The sequence below is a fragment of the Plectropomus leopardus genome, chromosome 8 (assembly GCF_008729295.1).
Source record: "Plectropomus leopardus isolate mb chromosome 8, YSFRI_Pleo_2.0, whole genome shotgun sequence".
In the NCBI taxonomy this organism is placed as follows: Eukaryota; Metazoa; Chordata; class Actinopteri; order Perciformes; family Serranidae; genus Plectropomus; species Plectropomus leopardus.
Genome location: NC_056470.1, coordinates 20198937 through 20218034, shown reverse-complemented (window position 1 = coordinate 20218034; position 19098 = coordinate 20198937). Strand labels below are relative to the sequence as shown.

The 19098-nt window shown below is 42.0% G+C and overlaps 2 protein-coding genes across 2 annotated transcripts in view; both read left to right on the top strand.

The window, feature by feature from the left end:
- The window catches only part of LOC121946446 (ERC protein 2-like), a gene marked incomplete at its 5' end in the record, with an annotated part of 186922 nt that extends 183162 nt beyond the window's left edge, over positions 1-3760 (top strand). The window contains one exon of the mRNA XM_042491008.1: positions 2371-3760. The remainder of the gene's footprint in view (positions 1-2370) is intronic.
- Positions 3761-5620: 1860 nt separating this feature from the next.
- wnt5a (wingless-type MMTV integration site family, member 5a) lies at positions 5621-18364 on the top strand. Its single transcript, XM_042491234.1, has 5 exons — positions 5621-6723; positions 9877-10025; positions 12282-12529; positions 15893-16185; positions 16783-18364. The coding sequence occupies exons 2-5, from the start codon at positions 9889-9891 to the stop codon at positions 17239-17241; spliced, it is 1137 nt and encodes a 378-aa protein (XP_042347168.1). The 5' UTR covers positions 5621-6723; positions 9877-9888; the 3' UTR covers positions 17242-18364.
- The last annotated feature ends 734 nt before the right edge of the window (positions 18365-19098 follow it).

Here is a 19098-nt window from a genome sequence, read left to right as displayed (position 1 = left end):
CTAGGACTGAGAAGAAAGTCTTCCCTTCCACATTCAACAAAGCAATGCTCCTGAACTGGCTGATGGTGGCGGAATTTTACTCTTTGGGAATGAATACCCCGACTGCCTTTTGCCACTCAAGTAGTATTGTTTGGTTCTTCCATGCAACCCTTATGAGTTTCCAAATGATTTTTACCACTTGGGGGCAGTTCTTATACAGCTTGTAGGGGATTCCATTCGGTCCTGGCGCTAAGGCTAATCTGGTCCTTTTGATGACCTCTCGGATTTCACTCAATCTTGGAGGGGAGGTATTAAAGAGGGTACTTGGTGGTGCTGGGCGTGGTACATACACCAGTGAGCCAAGTGGTGTGTCTTTGGCTATATCTGCGTATTGGACCTTGATGTACTGCTCCAACTCTTCTTTGAAGATGACTAGCTTGCCACTTCTCTTTTCATCCAGTAGATGGTGGGCAAACCTGAATTGGTCCTTGAAGAAGTCTCTTCTTTCCTTCTCCTTCTTTTTTCTCCGCCTCCTTATCCTTTCTGCTCGGCGGAGCTTTGCAAGCCTTTGTTTGAGCTCATCCTACAGCACCTTTAGCCCTACCTTTTCCTCCAGGGCTGCTTTCCTCCAACTAAACTATAACTGTGACTTGACTGGTTCGTGTAGCCATACAGCCTCAACGTGGTAATTCTAGTTTTTAATCATATTTTACTAATATCAAATTTACTTTTGATAAAAATAGGGATAAGTGTGACCTTGCCCAGCTGGAGTTTATACTGAGAAAAACAAGAATGTACAAGTTATTAAAATGTTCTCTTAGTGCTGTGCAATATATGTGTAGCTGGCTTTTTTCTGCCTTTAGCAGCTGATGATGCAGAAAATTGTGGACAATGACCTTTGGGCTGAAAAGGCTTTAAGCAGCCTGTCAGAGCCATTTGAGCTCACTAAATTATCCGGAGCATGGTTGTGGCTTTCCTGGCTGATATAATATGCTTTGCTTTGTCACATGTTTCTAAAGCGGGCATAATCATGACTACAAATGCACAACTCATGAACATAAAATTCCATTTGATTTTAACACTCTGTCACAACATGCTGACATGTAAAATAATCACAGGCCGATAAGCGTACACACATTCATGACCACATAGCGACACACACTTCCTCATTAACAACATGAACACAGGCGTCACACGTGAGTTTGTATAGTGAATGCGTCTGTTGTGTGGAAGTAGTGAGGTGTTGACAGAGAAGAAAGAGGAGCGGTCTTCAAACACATCCACGGGCAGCTCGTGCTCTCCATTATGCCCTGCCGGGGGCCACATTTGTTGATTCTCTAGCCCCCAAATCATTAATTTAAGTGCAGACGACGGCGAAGAAACCTGAGAATGGCGTCCAGCGCACATGCACAAATTCATGCACACCAGCATGTATATGCGCATCCACACATTTGGGTCACACTTACATGGAAGCAGGTTTATGTATACACACACACGCACCCTGTGTTGCATAACAAATGATGGCACTTTAATTGCTGTGCATGTTTATTTACTCCTGGCTGTAATGGATGGTCCTTCTCTGCCTGGCAGCCAATCAGAGGTAGACAGGAAGAGTGTGAGCAGCCCAGCAGAACTGGACACATTCCATACAAGTTGACATTCCTCTTTATACACAACTCACTAACATCAGATACTACTAAAAATATTACAATAATATTTCAATTCCCTTGCCATCAAGATTTGGGGGTACCCAGGTCAAATTATCTCTATCACAACATTTTCCCCAACTCTACCTGTGAACATCTCCAACAAACAAAGTTTTAAAGCTCTGTCACTATGCACTCTCTGAGTGACTGATGATAACATCTTCAGTGATTGGTAGTTATTTTGGGGCCTGTTTGCTCAGCCAATGAGGCGCCCCCAGCGAGCTAGACATACATCATTGTTTCTTTTCTTTTTTTCACAACCTACCCCTTAAGAAGAAGTGAGCTGTTGTTGACTGCTGTGTGGCCTGAATAACAGACACATTCCAATCGAGTTTTTTTTTTTCTTTATTAATGAGCACTTGATATTTGGGCTGCTTCCAGCTGCATTTAGAGCATTCTTAAGGACCTCTGGAGGCTCGCCAGACAGTCAGAGGAGGAAAATGGTAAACCTAAAGCTAAGGAAAAACTAAATATCTACACTGGACCTGAGTGTCTTGAGTTCTCTTTGTCCATTACAAGGCAATTCAATTGTATGATGTAACCTTTTTAGGAGAGACAACTTAAAAACAAGCTAAGTTCCTTGGTTAGATGATGCATCTTCGTATCCCTGTGTGGATTTTTGTTTTTCATTCTTAGTGGTTGACTTCTCAGGCTGATTATTCTTTCCGAATGTTTCTCTTAACAGCTGTTTGTAGAGCCAGGTACCAAGAGGTTCAAGAGCTTCAACTGCAAGCATGTACACTGAACCGGCCCATGCCCTCCAACACTGAGACCATCAGACATACTTATAAACAGATACCCTGGGAAGTCAGCGTATTGTGGACAAGCTCAGCGCTAAGCCAGTCAGAAATTCTTCTTACTGATGAATGTCACCTTTTCGAATAAATTCAGTGGCCCAGGGAGGGTGGGTGAATGTCCCTCACAGGACCATCAGTCATCAGTGTGGAGCTTCAAGGAATTGGCAAGCGGTCCACTGCCTTCATTTCCCTAGCTGTTTTCAATAGACTGGGAGCTGGATTCACTTTACAGTACTGCGGTGCTACAGAGTTCTGGCTCCACATCAACCGACAATCACTCCACCACTGTCGACTACTGGTGTGGCAAAGCTGAGCCAGTGGAACCAGCCGTAAACCCATGCCAATCCCGGACTGGTTTATCATGGCATGAATGTGTTTACTTCTGCAGCTAAATATCAGACTTTTGTAAATATAACAACATGGACCTCAAAATCCACAATCCACAGAGACCTTCTCAATGTACCGTGCCAAAGGAGACAATCCTGTCTGCTGAAACAAATTACTGAAATGGGACTGAATCATTCGGACTACCCAGTGAGCCGCCCTAGTTACTCATGTCTTTCACTGTCTCCCACTTCCTGCTGAGAGATCAACAAGAAAAGGCTAATTTAGGCTAAAAGATGCCCCCACAAAAACAGTTTGAGCATCATCTTACACCTTCTCTACAAATTAGGACCCTCTTTAACAGGGAACGAGACGTGGCTGAGCTCAAATCAGCCAGTGTACCGTAAGAACAGTCTGTTTATACATTTCTCCTTGTGTTCTTTTAGCCTGCTGTGCGTTTGTTTAATGAACCAATATCATGTTCTGTTAGCTTTTCTACATCCAAAACTGTTTTGAGTGCCACTGTTCTTCTTCTTCTTTTTTTTAAAGTTTTAACAGCTGTGTGTGACTTATTCTGCCGAAGAGCCATGCATTATTTTGTTGTCTTTTTGTTGATCCTGTGAATCTGAGTGGAGAATCTGTTTATAATGAAGTGACTTGCATCTTAAAGCACTGTGTCATGACTTTTTTCACTGTACTGGAGATCAATGATAATGTACAGTACTGTGTTTTGATTCAACAATATAACAATGTTTCCATTTTGGCCCTGATCTAACATGTACAGTTTTTGTACAGTGTGTGTGTGCATGTGTGTGTGGTTTCATGCTGCTCTCATGATTGTGATGACTGTGAAAGTTTTCGGAAGGGGGTAACAGTATTCACCCTTGACTCGTTCCACAGTGTTTTGCAGTGGTCAGCTTGTCTCTGTTGTTTGAATAAAAGTTGTTTTCACAAGAACTGCAACATGTGTTTTATCAGAAAGACAATAATGTGAACATTGACATTGACAGTGTTATTGGTAAAATTGAGTGCAACAATGGGTATTTTCACAAGATTAAAGTTTCACCGCCACTAATGGCAACTACAACAATAGACTCTTGCACTGCCCAAGAAAGAATTCTCCCCAGTTTTCATGGTCTACCAATTCTCTCTCTCTCTTTCTCTCTCTCTCCCTCTTTCTCTCTCTCTGTCTCTCTCTCTCATAAACTCAGCCAGATGTTGCCCAGTTTTCTTCCTAGGGGAACGCGGGGGGCGGAGGAGAGAGGGAGGGGTGGTGAGGCATGGTGAGGGATCAGAAATGTGGCTGAGCATGTTTTAAGTGCTCTTTGACGCAGTCGCAGCCTCCAGCATCCACCACGGTAACATTAGCTGGGAACAGAACTCTCGCAAGGTTTGCAGGCGTTTCACACTCAATTCTGCCACAGATATTCACAATCACATGAAGAGTTACATTACTAAAGGAGATACACATTTTGTTGAAAAATTGTGAAAAAAATTATGGCTCTCACAAAAAAAAAAAAAAACACAAAGCAATTTTGGGGCCTGAAGTTTTCATTACTGATCTTTTTTTATTACACACTTTAGGGACTTAGAATTAAGATTTGTTTCTTATGCATGTTTACTTTTATTTGCCCCCTTCATTTATATGGGGGTTGTGGACATGGACAGATTACTGAATGGGCCTACTGGGCACAGGCCAAGAGGCTCCATTGGCCTTTACCTGCAAACTGTCACTCAAATTATCACGTACCGACCCAGAACACAAAGACATAAAAAGAGATGCAAAGCAATTGCAAAGATACACAAAATGACAACAGAGACTTAAAAAAAAAAAAAAAAAAAAATACTCTTAAGTTATCTTAAAAAAGCAGAAAAAAATAGCTTAAAAAAAAAAGAGAGAGAGGCAAAATTACCACAGAGCCAGTGTGTGTGTGTGTTTCCAGTCCTGCATAGGTGAAATGGTGGGGCCTTTTTGCATTTCTGCACCCAGGGGCCCACTGTCTCATTATTTGCCCATGGTGACAGGACTAAAACTGATATAAATGAGGTTGCTATCAGACCCACAAGACTGACTATTCTCAATTACAAAGGTCAGAATTATAAATATGTCTGATTAAATTTCTGTCCTCCTCTCTTCCTGCTCTCTGTACCTATCACCCGAGGCAAGTCTTTATTTGGGTACACGGCCAGATTGATATGCCGTTGACTGCCTCCTTCCATTAAATTTAGAGCATTGTTTTACTTCTTTTGCTGACTGTTATTCTATCTCTGTTTCCTCAATCCAGGTGAAATTCTGTCCAGCGCAATTGAAAATAACACGGCTTTCACCCTTGAATGCCTGCAGCCTGCTCACACTGAGAAATCTGCAGTGACACACGTGAAACTATTAAACACTTTGCCCTCTGACACTCATCATCGGGTTCGTTGAAAAATATCGAACTGTAAGCCGGCGGATTCCTGCAGCATGTTTTGAGATAATGTACCATAAAATAATAATTACCGTAATGACCGTAATGCTCACAGGCCTTCAGGTGATGAGAGCAGCCTGTATAAGCACACGATATGGACCTGCTTGTCTTGATTTTACTGAGTGGTAACTCGATCTGCTTCCAGTGAAAATCCTAACTCCTAGGGTAATAGCCTCGGGTGCTTTATAAGTTTATTTTAGGTAATAGAGACGCTTGTTTTGTTACAGCCTGTTCCGCCCTTCTCTCTCTCTCTCTCTTTCTCTCTCTCTCTCCCCACAATTTCACCTACACTCAGATTCCTTGCTTCTTGAAAGTTGGTGACTGGAAGGAGAAAAAAGGGATTTGAGGAGTAACGTGAAGCGCATGCGCCATGTGAGGGTTTTGCGCTGTGCATCCATGCTGCAGTGTGTTAGTTTGAGAGAAGAGGCGACTGAAGCAGGTGAGAGGAAGAGAGAGAGAAAAGGCAGAGAGGGAGGGATAGTCGGTGATACTTTTCTGCACTTCAACACGCACAGACACACACATACGGTGTGAGAGGACGACAGACTCGGAGCCTCAGCAAAGCCGCTGTTGTTCACACGCTGTGCTCTTTTCCTCCCCCTGGCACCGTGCGCGCTCGCCAAGCCGCACTGTTTGGAGATAGTCCGCGCGGAAAGTTTTTTGGAGCATACTGTCTGGAGCCGATTAATTGTGGCATCTGTTTTTTTTTTGTTTTTTTTTTTTTTTTGCAAGGCGGATGACTTACTTTTTTGCAAGTGAGGACTTTTAAGTCGTGCTGAGGAATTGTCAAAGTCGTTTTTTGCGCAGAATGGAAGGTAAATTGACAAGTCGTTTGTGGCGAGGATCACCGTGTGGATCTTTCTGCAGGTAAAACACGCTATGACCTGAGCGTGTCAGCGGCTGGATTTAATGCTTATAAAACGAAGTTTTCCGTGTTTTTGCTCTGACATAGTTTAGCTGTAACTTGGGACAGTTTTTTTTTTAACTCGGATAGGGAGTTTTAAAGTAGGCCGCTTTCAATCAAAAAAAGAATCGACAACCCGACGTTTCCGGCAGTGGCACATTGGGCTACCGTAGATGGTTTTATCTGTTAATAGTTGATATTTACAGTCACGCACTGATTCTTTAAATGTTCTGATCGCTTTCTTACACTGTCTTTGGACGTTTTATACATCCCGCTGCTTCCTACAAACCCTCTAAACTGTTTGGCGCACGGAGCGTTGTTGTGTTCACCAAAACACCAAACCTGAAGAACTCTCAAACTTTTTAAGCGTTCCGCTTCCTTCAACCCCAGCCAAGCACTTTCCAAGAAATCCGGATAAAACGACGAGACTTGTCTACACTGCAGCGGAAAAGGAAATCTTAAATCCACCTGGCCTGCTCTGGGATTATTGGTTTGATATCGTCTGCAGAAAGTGGATTACAACTTCTGACGGGCTGTGCTCCCTGGTGAGTAGCCTTCAGGTCTCCTGGTTCACTTTTCCATGCAGCCGCAGTTTATCTTAAAGAGAGGAAGCTGTTTCTGTGGGACCTTTCTGGACTAATCTTGGATGTGGACAAAAGTCCTTGACAGATGTGATGTGTGAAACATGCTATCCCTTTACTGCAGTGACTGTGACCCATGTGTCAACAGAGCAAATAACGAATTCAGATAAAATTCTGCAGAAATTATTTGTTTTAAAATGCATATTAATGAGAAAAAATAAGCCCATATATTTTTGTTACCATTGTTAACGGTCCCCATTTAAAGTCAGGCAGTATTCTTTGTGCTGCTTCTCCTCATCAAATCCTTGTACCTGGCTCCCTCTCCTGGTTTTTTTTAAACAAGAGAGGCAAGAAAAGAGATTCATTATTTAGCGCTATAAAATGCGGATAATATTTCATTCATTACTCTAAATTACGATGACATGCAGTTTGGGTAAATGTGCTATTTTAAAGAAATAAATCAAAATAATAACGATAAGTAATAGAATAATAAACCGCTTTATGAGTTAATTTTTTTCACCCATCCACCTCCTTAAGAAAACCAAAAACTAAACAAAAGCTCAAAGTCATCATTGCACTGCATATTATCCAAAGGCTTAATGATGCAGAAAATAACGTTGTTTTATAAAAGCCCAGAAAATTATTGAAAGTTGTCATAGTTTGACACTCATATGCTTTTCCATTCACATTTTCACACTAATTTGTTACCAAGATTATTCAAATGCTATTATATTGAATTGTAATGATGTTTTAGATGGTTTGGTCAAATGTTCCAGCCAGAGAAAACTAAAAAAAAAAAAAACCCACAGGCCCAAATTAGAGCAAAGGGTGAAATAATTCAAGAAGATTTTTCTCATGTAAAATAAACAGTAGACTAGTTTTCCCTCACTCTCCGGTTTAATGTAAATGGATTTAGTCCCATATGGGCCTTAAAATAGCCTCTGAAATGATCCATTGCAACAGCAGCCCCCGATGTTTTATCATCCTGCCGACGGTATTCTAATTGCTCTCTTCCTGAAATTTGCCCAATTTGATGCCATTTTTACCGACAGAAATCAGCGAGGTGGTCGTCAATCATCTACTGAAGTCCCAGTGAATATTTCACTCGGGTCAAATCGTTTGCATGGGTCACGGAGCTCAGGATTTACGCAGTTTGCAGCGGGGATGCCTTATGCAGGAATGCGCATTTACCTTTTTTAAAAATCAATTAGAAAGTTATGTATAGCGTTAAATAGCTGGCTCTCTGGCCTCACAAAATACGAAATATTAATTATAGAATAACCTTTCTCTTAAAACGAATAATTACTTTTCTATATTCTCATTGGTCGAGAGTTTGTTGTGAAGTGTTAGATAATTGCAGGCACCTGTGGCATCACCACAGTGAATTCAAACATGAATACGCAGAATGAAACCTGTCCGTCAGTGTGGCTGAGTCACTTATTTTGAATTGTACTGCTTTGCGCTAAAATAGATTATATTCAATTGTAGAAGTTAATTATCCGTAAATAAGAATATATTTTAAATCCACTTCCTGGCGGGCGGAACAAGTCCAATTAGCTGATTTAAAATCAGTGTAAAACCGCCGCCCTTTGTGGATTATTGCGTTAATTTATGTGGAAGAACTGCTGGGAACATAACATAACCTCTCCAGCTATTACTGCAGCAGCGCACAAACTGAAAGCACATGCTGCTGTGTCTGTGCGTGCGTGCGTACGCTCGCGCGCGCATGCTGGGTGAGTGATGGTGAACTTGGCCTTGTGTTTAATGAGTATTAGGCAGGTCCAGGTCTCCACGACTCAACCCTGGAAAATAACGCAGCGTGACAAATTAGAGCTGCTCTGAGTCCCAAAATTCACACACGGCCCAACTGGAAGGCTGGCACATCGGTTAAAGTCGCAAATACTAAGGATAATTATTTTAACTCATTTTCTGCCCACATAGCAGCCAAACTGTATCACCAAAGCCACAAAGAGAATTGACATTTTTTCCCTTTTTTAATTCCTTGTAATTTTCGTTAGGCAAAAGACTGCACAGTGCAGGCCCAGGCCGCTGACGTGGCTCCTTTCAGTCCGATGCACAGTCAATTAATAAATACTAGAATTAATTTCAATATAACTGTATACCGGCATCATCGTTATTTGTCAAATTACATATTTGATAGCAATATGCATCACAAATCGAGGTGGAAACAACTTTATAAATGAAATGTATTCCCTTATATTTCCATTTTCTGTATAAATATTCATTGAAGTCCTTTTAAAATGTTTATAATTAACAAACTAGAATAACACTTTTAGTATTATTTCCCACAGATTTTTCTTAATTAAAAAATTGAAACAAAATAGACCTTGTCACCAGTCAGGCCTGCCATAGATTGAAAATGAACAAGCGTGGAATAAAAACATACTGTTTTATTCTAAGCCCATGTTTAAGATCTTTTATATTAAGTGAACTATCTTTGCATTAAAAATGACATAGGCTAATTATTAGTTGAAATTGAGAAAATGTATTTTTTATTCTAATGTTAACAGTAAATATATTGGCTAAATTGGATTTAAAATAAGGCACTCACACAGTCAGTTAAGGCTTCTGTCTGTCTGTCTGTCTGTCTGTCTGTCTGTCTGTCTGTCAGTCTGTCTGTCTGTCTGTCTGTCTGTCTGCCTCTGGGTGTTTCTTTCCCTGAGTAAAGTGAACTGTCAGGAATGTGTCTAGCTGGGTTTTCATGGTCATTGTGTCTTCTCTGGCTGCACGTCTATCAGTCTTACGTGATTCACACTCAGACCTGCTGCCAAATGACTGCTCTGCTGTGCGAGCACTGATGGCCTCAGGGCTCTTATCACACACACACGCACACAGGCACTAGCACACACACACACACACACACACACACACACACACACGTACACACACACAAGCACTGTGCTGTTTGCATGTAAAAGAGAGAGTTTCGATATGCAGGCATACAGCTGAAAGAATTTTTCCTGCATTCCCTTCATACATTTAGACATCACAGATATCTGTCTTTTTCTCTGCTATGCACATTAAACTGTGTGTGAGACAAACAGCCAGACAGGCAGGCAGACTGACAAGCATCCTTTTTTCTCTGTCCTCCCTCAGATCAGCGGCAATATGAACCTGGGGCTGGGCTGTGTGTGTCGGCCGGTTTGCTGGCCCTTTAGCAGCCTGTTGGACTCCAGACACTGTGTCTTTGCCCTGACACTCCTCACACTCCTCATGCAGGTGGTGGTGGAGGCCAACTCATGGTGGTATGCATTAATTTTCTCTCCATATATGAAATTTGTGAACGTTGTGTTTACTTGTGTCATGGCCAGTTGAGATTGTCAGCTTTCAAAAGATTTTTTTTTTTTTTTACACTCACAGAAGAGTCATATTTGTAAATGGAGCAGCTAAGCGCAAACAAGTTTTAAAAAAAGACATGAAAAAAGCCAGATTAAGGGTAATATTGATTTTTTATTTTTGTTTATGTTTACATTTGTCTTAGTTTCAGAGTCAATTTCAAACCTGTGTGTGAGTGTGTGTGTGCGTGTTTGCTAAGTAAGCCTCCACAGCTTTAGTTGCACCACATATGAAGTAACACAACATGCTGACTGTAGCACATTAACTTTTCAGGAAGGACCTTTTTTCTCCCTTATTTTCTTTCTTCGTATATTGCCAAACCAAAATTATGAATATTATAGAAAACATAGAATGCTGTGGTTTATGAGTTGGCGTCCAAATATGTGCAAACACGAGCACCGTGTGTGACTGTGTGTGTGTGTGCGTGAGTAGACACAAGTCCTGCTGCCATTAGAAAAGTCTGTATTTGAGCATGCTACACTGAAACACACAGAGCAGGTCTGATAGGGGGAAAATACTGTAGAGGCACCGCTTAAAGCAAATCACAACTCTTTACATACTGTGGCTGTTTTCTGTGTTTTTGTCTAATTGTGCACTTGTGTTTAATTGTGTATACCGGCATATACGCTTGTAGAAGCACATAGAGCATTTACAGTAAACCCACACTTTGTGTGTATGATTTTTCCTTACTTCAAATGAGCAGATCAAAGTCTGTAGTGACATCACTTGGTGATGGCCTAATTTTATGAAAATAATAATTTAAAGAATTAAATTGAAGAGAATTTCTACAGATAAACATATTTTAGTGGGCTCACCTGAATAGGCGACTACAGTTTAGTTTAAGTAATGAGTTGGATTTACATGCTGAGGACCCACACATTACCACAGACCCTGAGCTGAGTTTGGAGCACAAACTGTGTGTGTCTTTCAGTTTCCTCTTTGAGAGGACAAACAGGTGTGAATGATTTAGAGTGTCAGAGCAGCGGGCCTTCTGACTGTGTGTATGTATGTGTGTGTGTGAGAGACAGAGCGTCACTCTGCATGTCTGTATGTTTTTTTTTTTTTTCTTTCCATGTGTTTATGTGTGTACTTGTATGTTGTGTGTGTTCAGTCTGTGTTCCCTCGCTGCTGACTTCCCCAGTCGATCAGGTTACACTGGGGGCTAATTGTCTTTCTCTTAGGGCTCAGGGATGGGCTGCTCTAATTGTCCTGTGGCCTGGAACCAGATGCTCATACTAGTGTTCCTCTCTCTCTTTCAACTGTTAGTTCATCTCTCTCTCTCTCCCCTAGTCCATTTTTATTTCTTTTTCTTTCTCTTACACAACATTGAATAGAACTGTAAGATGAAATGATCAGAACGAGTTATCCGGTACGTTAAGTTGGCGAGAGGAATCATGAAATGCACTCAACACAAGCGTCAAAAACATTTGTTCATTTTTCGATCGTTTTTTTTTTTTTTCAAACGATACAGCACTTGTTTGTAGTAGGTTTATGACATTGCTTCAGAACATGTGGTTGGGCACATGGGGTCACAAGTAAAATCTAAAGGGTCTATTTTATTAGTTAAGAGAGGACAAAAAAACACTTTTGCTACACAAATTGAATAACATTTATTTTTTAAATGAAACAAAGAGAGAGGGGAGCATCACTTTTTGGTTAAGCTCATAGACATAATATGCAACTTGTGATGAGGGAACTGACAAACATTGCTCTAAAGAGTCGCAAATAAAAAAGGTTGGCATACTCTGATTTATGACACTGAACAAATAGAAAATAGTATGTTTGTGTCAGATTTGCTCTCTGTTTTGCCCTCTTCGTTTTACTCTAGCCTCTCTTTTTACTTTAAATATTCTTCATCTTTTTTTACTCTGTGACCCTTGGTTTCCTCACTATGCTTCTATTTACTGTATGTCCTTGGCCCCAAAATAGCACACAAATTGAAGTCCAGTTTCAATAACAACTAAGAGTATACAGTGTTTTGCTCCATTCAGTTTCATCAGTTAACATATCTTCACCCATGAGAGGGACAACTTAATAAAGTGAAATGAGCTGTTGGTTGTAAATTTGGCCTCAAAGAATGCATACATTTGCGTCATAACGGCAAATGATGAAAAACAACTGCATTATGTGTGTGTGCCCCCCCCCCCCCCCCCCCTCCCATCCAGGTCTTTGGCCATGAACCCTTTACTGATCCCGGAGGCCTACATCATCGGAGCCCAGCCGCTGTGCAGCCAGCTGGTGGGCCTGTCACAGGGCCAGAAGAAGCTGTGCCAGCTCTACCAGGACCACATGCAGTACATTGGTGAAGGTGCCAAGACAGGCATCAGAGAGTGCCAGTACCAGTTCAGACATCGGCGCTGGAACTGCAGTACAGTGGACAACTCCTCTGTTTTTGGACGGGTCATGCAAATAGGTAAGAAATGGACAAAAAAAACAGTATTTGAAACATGTACATGAATACGCAGGACAACATAGACACATTTCAACATGTATGCTGTACATACATACGGTGTCTTTCCTTTCTTCTTCTCCATCTCTCTGATTCACTGACCCTCTTTGTGTGTTTGTGAAAGTGTGTGTGTGTGTGTGTGTGTGTGTGTGTGTGTGTGTGTGTGCGTGTGCGTGCGCGTGCGCGTGCGTGCACGGGCATGCGCGTGTGCGTGTGAAATGTATGGGGCTGTTGATTCTCAGCAGCTGTGTGGAGGGAATAGTTGGTGGGTGAGGTTGCTGGATAAATCACATGTGGCTTTGGCCTGCTAAACCAGCTCCCGACATGGAGCAGGAGGGAGGCAGAGAATCTGCTTTTCCCCTGATGAATGGGAGACAATCTAATCTAGTTCAACACACACACACACACACACACACACACACACACACACAGATGCACACACACTGTGAAGCTGGACTTTAGCTGCCCTGTATTTACAAGTAATGGGAGTGCAGAGAGTGTATGCACCAATATATCACCTTGTCAAAGATTAAACTGTGTGTGTGTGTGTGTGCGCGTGTGTGTGTGTGTGTGTGTGTGTGTGTGTGTGTGTGTGTGTGTGTGTGTGTGTGGGCGGGCGGGCGCGCACGCATGGACATGCAGTGTGCTCAGATCTCGTATAGAAAGTTCAAGAGCTTTACAATCCTCTCTTAGTGATCCCCACTTTTGGATCCTATCATTTAACATGGTTTGTTTTAGTTTTCTTTGGATGTGAGCCCACACCTCAGGGGCTAATGTAAAGGTGGTTTACCATTTATTGATCATAACTCTCCAGCTGAATTACAATGAATCTGTATGATGTTGATGTTGTGATCATAGCAGAGTTACAGGAGGCTTGGTTGAAAAGTAGCAAAAGTCAGCGCTTGTGTTGGTTACATTTTTTGGAATCTTTCAAATTATGCTTAAGTAACACATGCAGAGGGGTCAGTGTTTTGTTCTTGTTGGCACGCTTTAAAGGGTCAGTTCATCAAAAATTCCTAAAAAAAATCCCAACAATACATTTCTCACCTAATTAGATAGCACACATCTGCCCAGAATATGAGATATCTATCTTTGACATTTCTGCTCTTATCCTGATGCAATTAATGGATTAAATAACGAATGGAATTTCATTTTTGAGGCTCATAGCTTAAAAAAACCCTCTAATGTGCTCAACAGCAACTTGTCTTTCCAGTAATAATGTTCCCATTACTCCTGATGATCAACACCGATGAAGAACACACTGTCAACTGTTTTTTAGGGTGACTATTTTAAGTTAGAAAAGTAGTTCCACTGAAAACCGCTCACACTCAGGTCTGTCGACAGCGGCGTAGCACAAAAATGCCCAATGCGTAAGCAGTCTGTCTGGGCCACTTCACTTCCTCTCTCGATCCTTTTCTCTCTCATGCACCTTATGATTTTTTTCAAAATCTGTTTACTATGTCTTTTCTTTTCTGGGACCCCAATTTCCCTTTCTTGGGGAAAGATATGACAGTCTACGGCAGTGCTCCAGCAGCATAATCAGTCACTTACGGGGCTCTAGCTGGGTTTAGAGATAAATCCTAGTGTAGGGGTGGATTAAACCATTTTGAGACTGGCCAAGACTGGCCTTAGAGAGCTTCCTCTATTATTTTTTTTATACAAAATTCTATCTTTTAACCCATTTATTCCTTTTTGATGCCCCCATCCCATTGGGATCCTGGGTAATCAGTCCCACTCCCTCCCCCCACCACCATGCCCCTGTCTGTAGATGATCTGGAGTAATCAGGGTATTGTTTTTGGAAAGTGACATTGTCTGTAAATTTTATATTTAATGCCATGAGCTCTAAGAACACATTTTCTCTTTTAAAATGTATTTTTCAAAATAATTTTAACTATATATATGTTTTTACATTAGATGAACTGGCCCTCGAATGCGCGTGTCTGCATTTTTACACTCCTCTTGGTAATTTTGCTTTTCTATGTCTCTGGCGCTGCCGACTCCCTCTCCACAGATCAGTCTTCATAGAAACCTCATCAGCAGCCATTCTCCCTTTCCTCTTCTCCCTCCCCAACATTGCTCCCATCTCGGCCCACTCTGGGCCATGTAAACATGTCCTCCCCTCTAAGGCTGTCTATCTGAAAGCCTGTCTTACTGTCTGTCTGTGTGCTGGCGTAGGACACTGCTGATGATTTAAAGCTGAGCTCCAGGGGGTGCTGGCGTAGTTGGGTTCAGACCCTCTCCCCTGCCTGGCTTGGCTCGCTCCAGGGTGGGGTACAGGAGAAGGGAGGCAGCAGTGTGGGAGACGACAGTTTGTCTGTCCACAGGTCCACTATTAGGCCAATATCCTCGGGCTGGATTAAAACATGTACTAGACTAATAAATCCCCCACTCTCTCTGATCACCTCCTGTCAGAGTTTCCCACCGGAATACTTTCCAAAGAGTTTCTTTCTTCATCTTTCCTCTTCTTGGGCCATTGTCTGTTTCCGCCTTTTGTGATATTAACTGTGTGCGTGTGTCTCCTTTTCCATTTTGCCTGCTTTTTTCTTCAACGTCTTTTACTTGACTTATCTCTTAGGTTGTCCTTTCTTTCTACTCCCTCACCTCCCGTTCTCTGTCCATATGTTATTGTCATTACAGCACGCTCTCTAAAGGTTCGGCCCAGCAGGTATATGAGCTGTGCATTTTTATTTTGCAGCAGCCCCCGTCTTCAATGTCAACACGCAGCCTCATAGTTTGGTTGGGTGTTTCTTCTTTTAGTAGCTTGTCTCCTCATCTCATTTCTTTCTTGCAATGTGGCTTTGTACAGAGGTAGTAATGGATTAGTGATAACAAAAACTGTTGGTGTATTCTTAACTTCTTGTTCCTATCGAGGAAATTTTGAGGAGTTAATGAGCAGCGGCTCCAGGGTCAGTGAGTCATGACAGATAAAGCAAAAAAGCTGCTGTCACTTTCAATCTGGGTGAAATGGCCGCTGCTTGTTAAGAAGCGTCTCTGTCACTGGAGGGCGCTCTCCTCTCTGGCTGCAGCCCAATAACAGCAAACCAGATTCCACCGTTCAACATGTTGGTGATGAGAAGCCTGCAGCACTTGGCTGAAGTGCTCTGTAATCTTAAATGTATGGTCAATGCTGTCAAATGACATCACATTTCCAAACACTGCACAAACTCTTAAAGTAGAATGACATGTTGAATATAAAACAAATATACACGCATAACCGAGAAAAAAAGGAATAGGCGGATGGAAGTGCCAAATGATAAACATGTCTCATTTACTCTGTTTCTTACTGTGGCAAATGTGACATGATGTTCCTGTTTGTGTGTCTGCAGGCAGCCGAGAAACAGCGTTCACTTATGCCATCAGCGCAGCAGGGGTGGTGAACGCGGTGAGCCGTGCCTGCAGAGAGGGGGAGCTCTCCAGCTGTGGGTGCAGCCGTGCAGCTCGCCCCAAAGACCTGCCGCGAGACTGGCTGTGGGGCGGCTGTGGAGACAACCTCAACTATGGCTACAGGTTCTCCAAGGAGTTTGTGGACGCACGTGAGAGGGAGAAGAGCTACCCCAAAGGCTCATATGAGAGCGCCAGGCTGATGATGAATCTTCACAATAACGAGGCTGGAAGGAGGGTAAGTTACTGGGGTTATATGTGCGCACACACACAGATCTTAAGATGTCACCAGATAAGAAGGGAGCAGAGAGATATAAACTGCAGGCCCTCGAATGAGACCGACCAGTGAGAGAAAGAGCAGGAGGAGTTGGAAGTGAGACAATCCAGGTCAATCAGATAGGTCTCCGCTGATCATCTGTGTAACAGCTCTCACAGCTCTCCCCTCCTGAGGCTTTGATCTGTGGGGAGATGGAGTCATTGGAGGCAGCTCTGGGGTTTCTTTTCCTTTCCAAATATCTTGAAACCACCTCAAAGGAAATGTAATGCCAGATATCTGTTGCCAGGCTGTTCTCTTTCAAGTCGGACAAATGAGTGGACAACGTTTTATTCAGTGCACTATTGGAGACATGGACAGGATCATTCGGTCCTTTATGGCAAAGCGATGCCTTATGAGATCATGAGCAGCACATTGTGCAAATATTTATGCAGACAGGTCAAATAAGAAATATGAAGCATGTGTCGCTTGGACTGCAGTTTGTCACATAAGAATAAATGTTTTTGCAAGTTCTTCATCTGGTTATTAATCCTTCTTTCTCCCCCTCCTCCATGCTCTCAGACCGTATCGGACCTTGCCAATGTGTCCTGCAAGTGCCACGGCGTATCCGGCTCCTGCAGCCTGAAGACTTGCTGGCTGCAACTAGCCGACTTCCGCAAGGTGGGCGATGCCCTGAAGGAAAAGTATGACAGCGCCGCTGCCATGAAGCTCAACGCGCGTGGGAAGCTGGTGCAGATGCACAGCAAGTTCAATGCTCCCACAAGCCATGACCTGGTGTACATCGAGTCCAGTCCAGACTACTGCCTGAAGAACCAAAGCACGGGCTCCCTAGGCACAGTGGGGCGCCTTTGCAACAAGACCTCGGAGGGCATGGATGGGTGCGAGCTGATGTGCTGCGGTCGCGGTTACGACCAGTACAAGGCCCAGATAGTGGAGCGCTGCCACTGCAAGTTCCACTGGTGCTGCTACGTCAAGTGCAAACGCTGCACCAAAATTGTAGACCAATTTGTCTGCAAGTGAGAAGAGGAGAGTCACCTGTTTGAGTTTGCTTGCAGACGATGGGCATACATCTGTGTGTATTCAGGAGCAAAGGAGCTGAACACAGAGAGAGAGTGGAAGAAAGAAACTATATAAATTATATTTATAGAGTTAAACAATTATGCCATTGCAAAAAGACTGACTCCGTTTTTCAAAAAAAAAAAAAATCTTATGTCTTCAGAAACTGAGAGTATCGTGAAATATTTATTTTGAGATTGTTATGTTTTATTTTGGCCCAGTCATCACAAGCCGATTTTAACCCTTTCAAGTGCCTAAGACAGGCTGGAAATCTCCCCTCACCCTCTTTTATTATCAGAAAATGCCATTTTTCTTGTCAGTTGGGTCACACTGATTTTGAAATTGGACTGTGCTTCCTATTTCCCAAGAAGAGTAGTGTTTGATATTTAGTTGAGAAGAGGTCTGATTGTGTGGAGAGGAGAACGCCGGTATGATGTAGTCGTGTATGGATGTGTTTTCATAGGCCCAGTCCCAAACCAGCCTTCACATCCTAACCCAGGTCTACTCGTCCCCTCTCACCACATGTAGAGTAAGGAACACTGTTGGGTTGTGCGAGTCCTTGAGTACAATGGGTACAATAAGAGGGCTATTTTGGGAATTGGGCCATTTATTAAGCTGTCCCAGAAGCCTTAGAGTTCCCCAGGTGTTGCAACAAGCCCTCCACCATTATGCACTTTGATACAGAGGCTTAAACCTGTCTGTGCGTGTCTGTTTTTTTACTACAGTGCATCAGCAAATATATCAATATTATAGCCTACATTCTTTTCCATATTAATTCAGATTATCCATTTAACATTATTTTACAATACTTAATATGGTTTGAATATATATGGGCAATGTTGTGGTTACAGTGGTGAAATATTCCATTTTCTGTGTATATAGTATGTCTATCCAACCAATCAGTAAACTGTATTTATTTTCTATAACCAGGTCTTCCTCTAAGTTTAAAACAGAAAAGCATCCCCAATGTAGATCAGTATTTAGTCAGATATCCTCAAGCTTTGAAGTCACTTTTAAAATTTAGTTTCTCACTAATGCGGCTCTTCACGTTTTATTGTAAAGGGAAATGCACCTTATTGTTTTGACACACACATTATTTTCTTCTCACTCATGTTCGTCTTTACTGTTACACACATATATATGTCACAGATGATCAGATTTTTTATTGTCACCACAGATTCCCAGTACCACTCAGTTAACTGCTCACTATCCCTGTGATGATTCTCAATAGACAAAACTACCAATCCAAACATGTATATTTATAAGCTTCTCCATGAATTTGAGGTTTGATAATGTGTTATAGCTAATATTTTGTTACTTTTTACAAATTGGCTCCGTGCTCTACTTTGTTTCAATAAATATCAAATGTAAAAACAGCAGAGAAGTATATTCATAGTGTTTTTTTTAATTTTCCTTTTCACATATACACAACTAAGAAACTTTCTCTTCACACTAAAAACCACTGGGTCAACATAGCACCAACACAACATCTGGATCTTTTTACTCAGCATTCGAGACAATGTGTTTTTTTCCTTATTTTTTGAAAAGCATTACAATCTACTTTAGCTCTGTTTTAAACTGGCATGTCAGTATTTATGACAGATTGTTAACTAATGTGTAAATATGTATTCTTTGCATGCAGGGGCGTTGAAGTGGGGGGAAAGCAGGACAGATTATTTGGAGCCCACTGGAAGGGAAGCCCTCGAAAAGCCTGGTATGAAAAGGTTCTATTTGCAGTTTTTGTGTATTTCTAAATAATTATTGCCATAATTAAATGTAAATTGGTTGAATGAAGAGGTTGAAATACTGAACTTCATATTA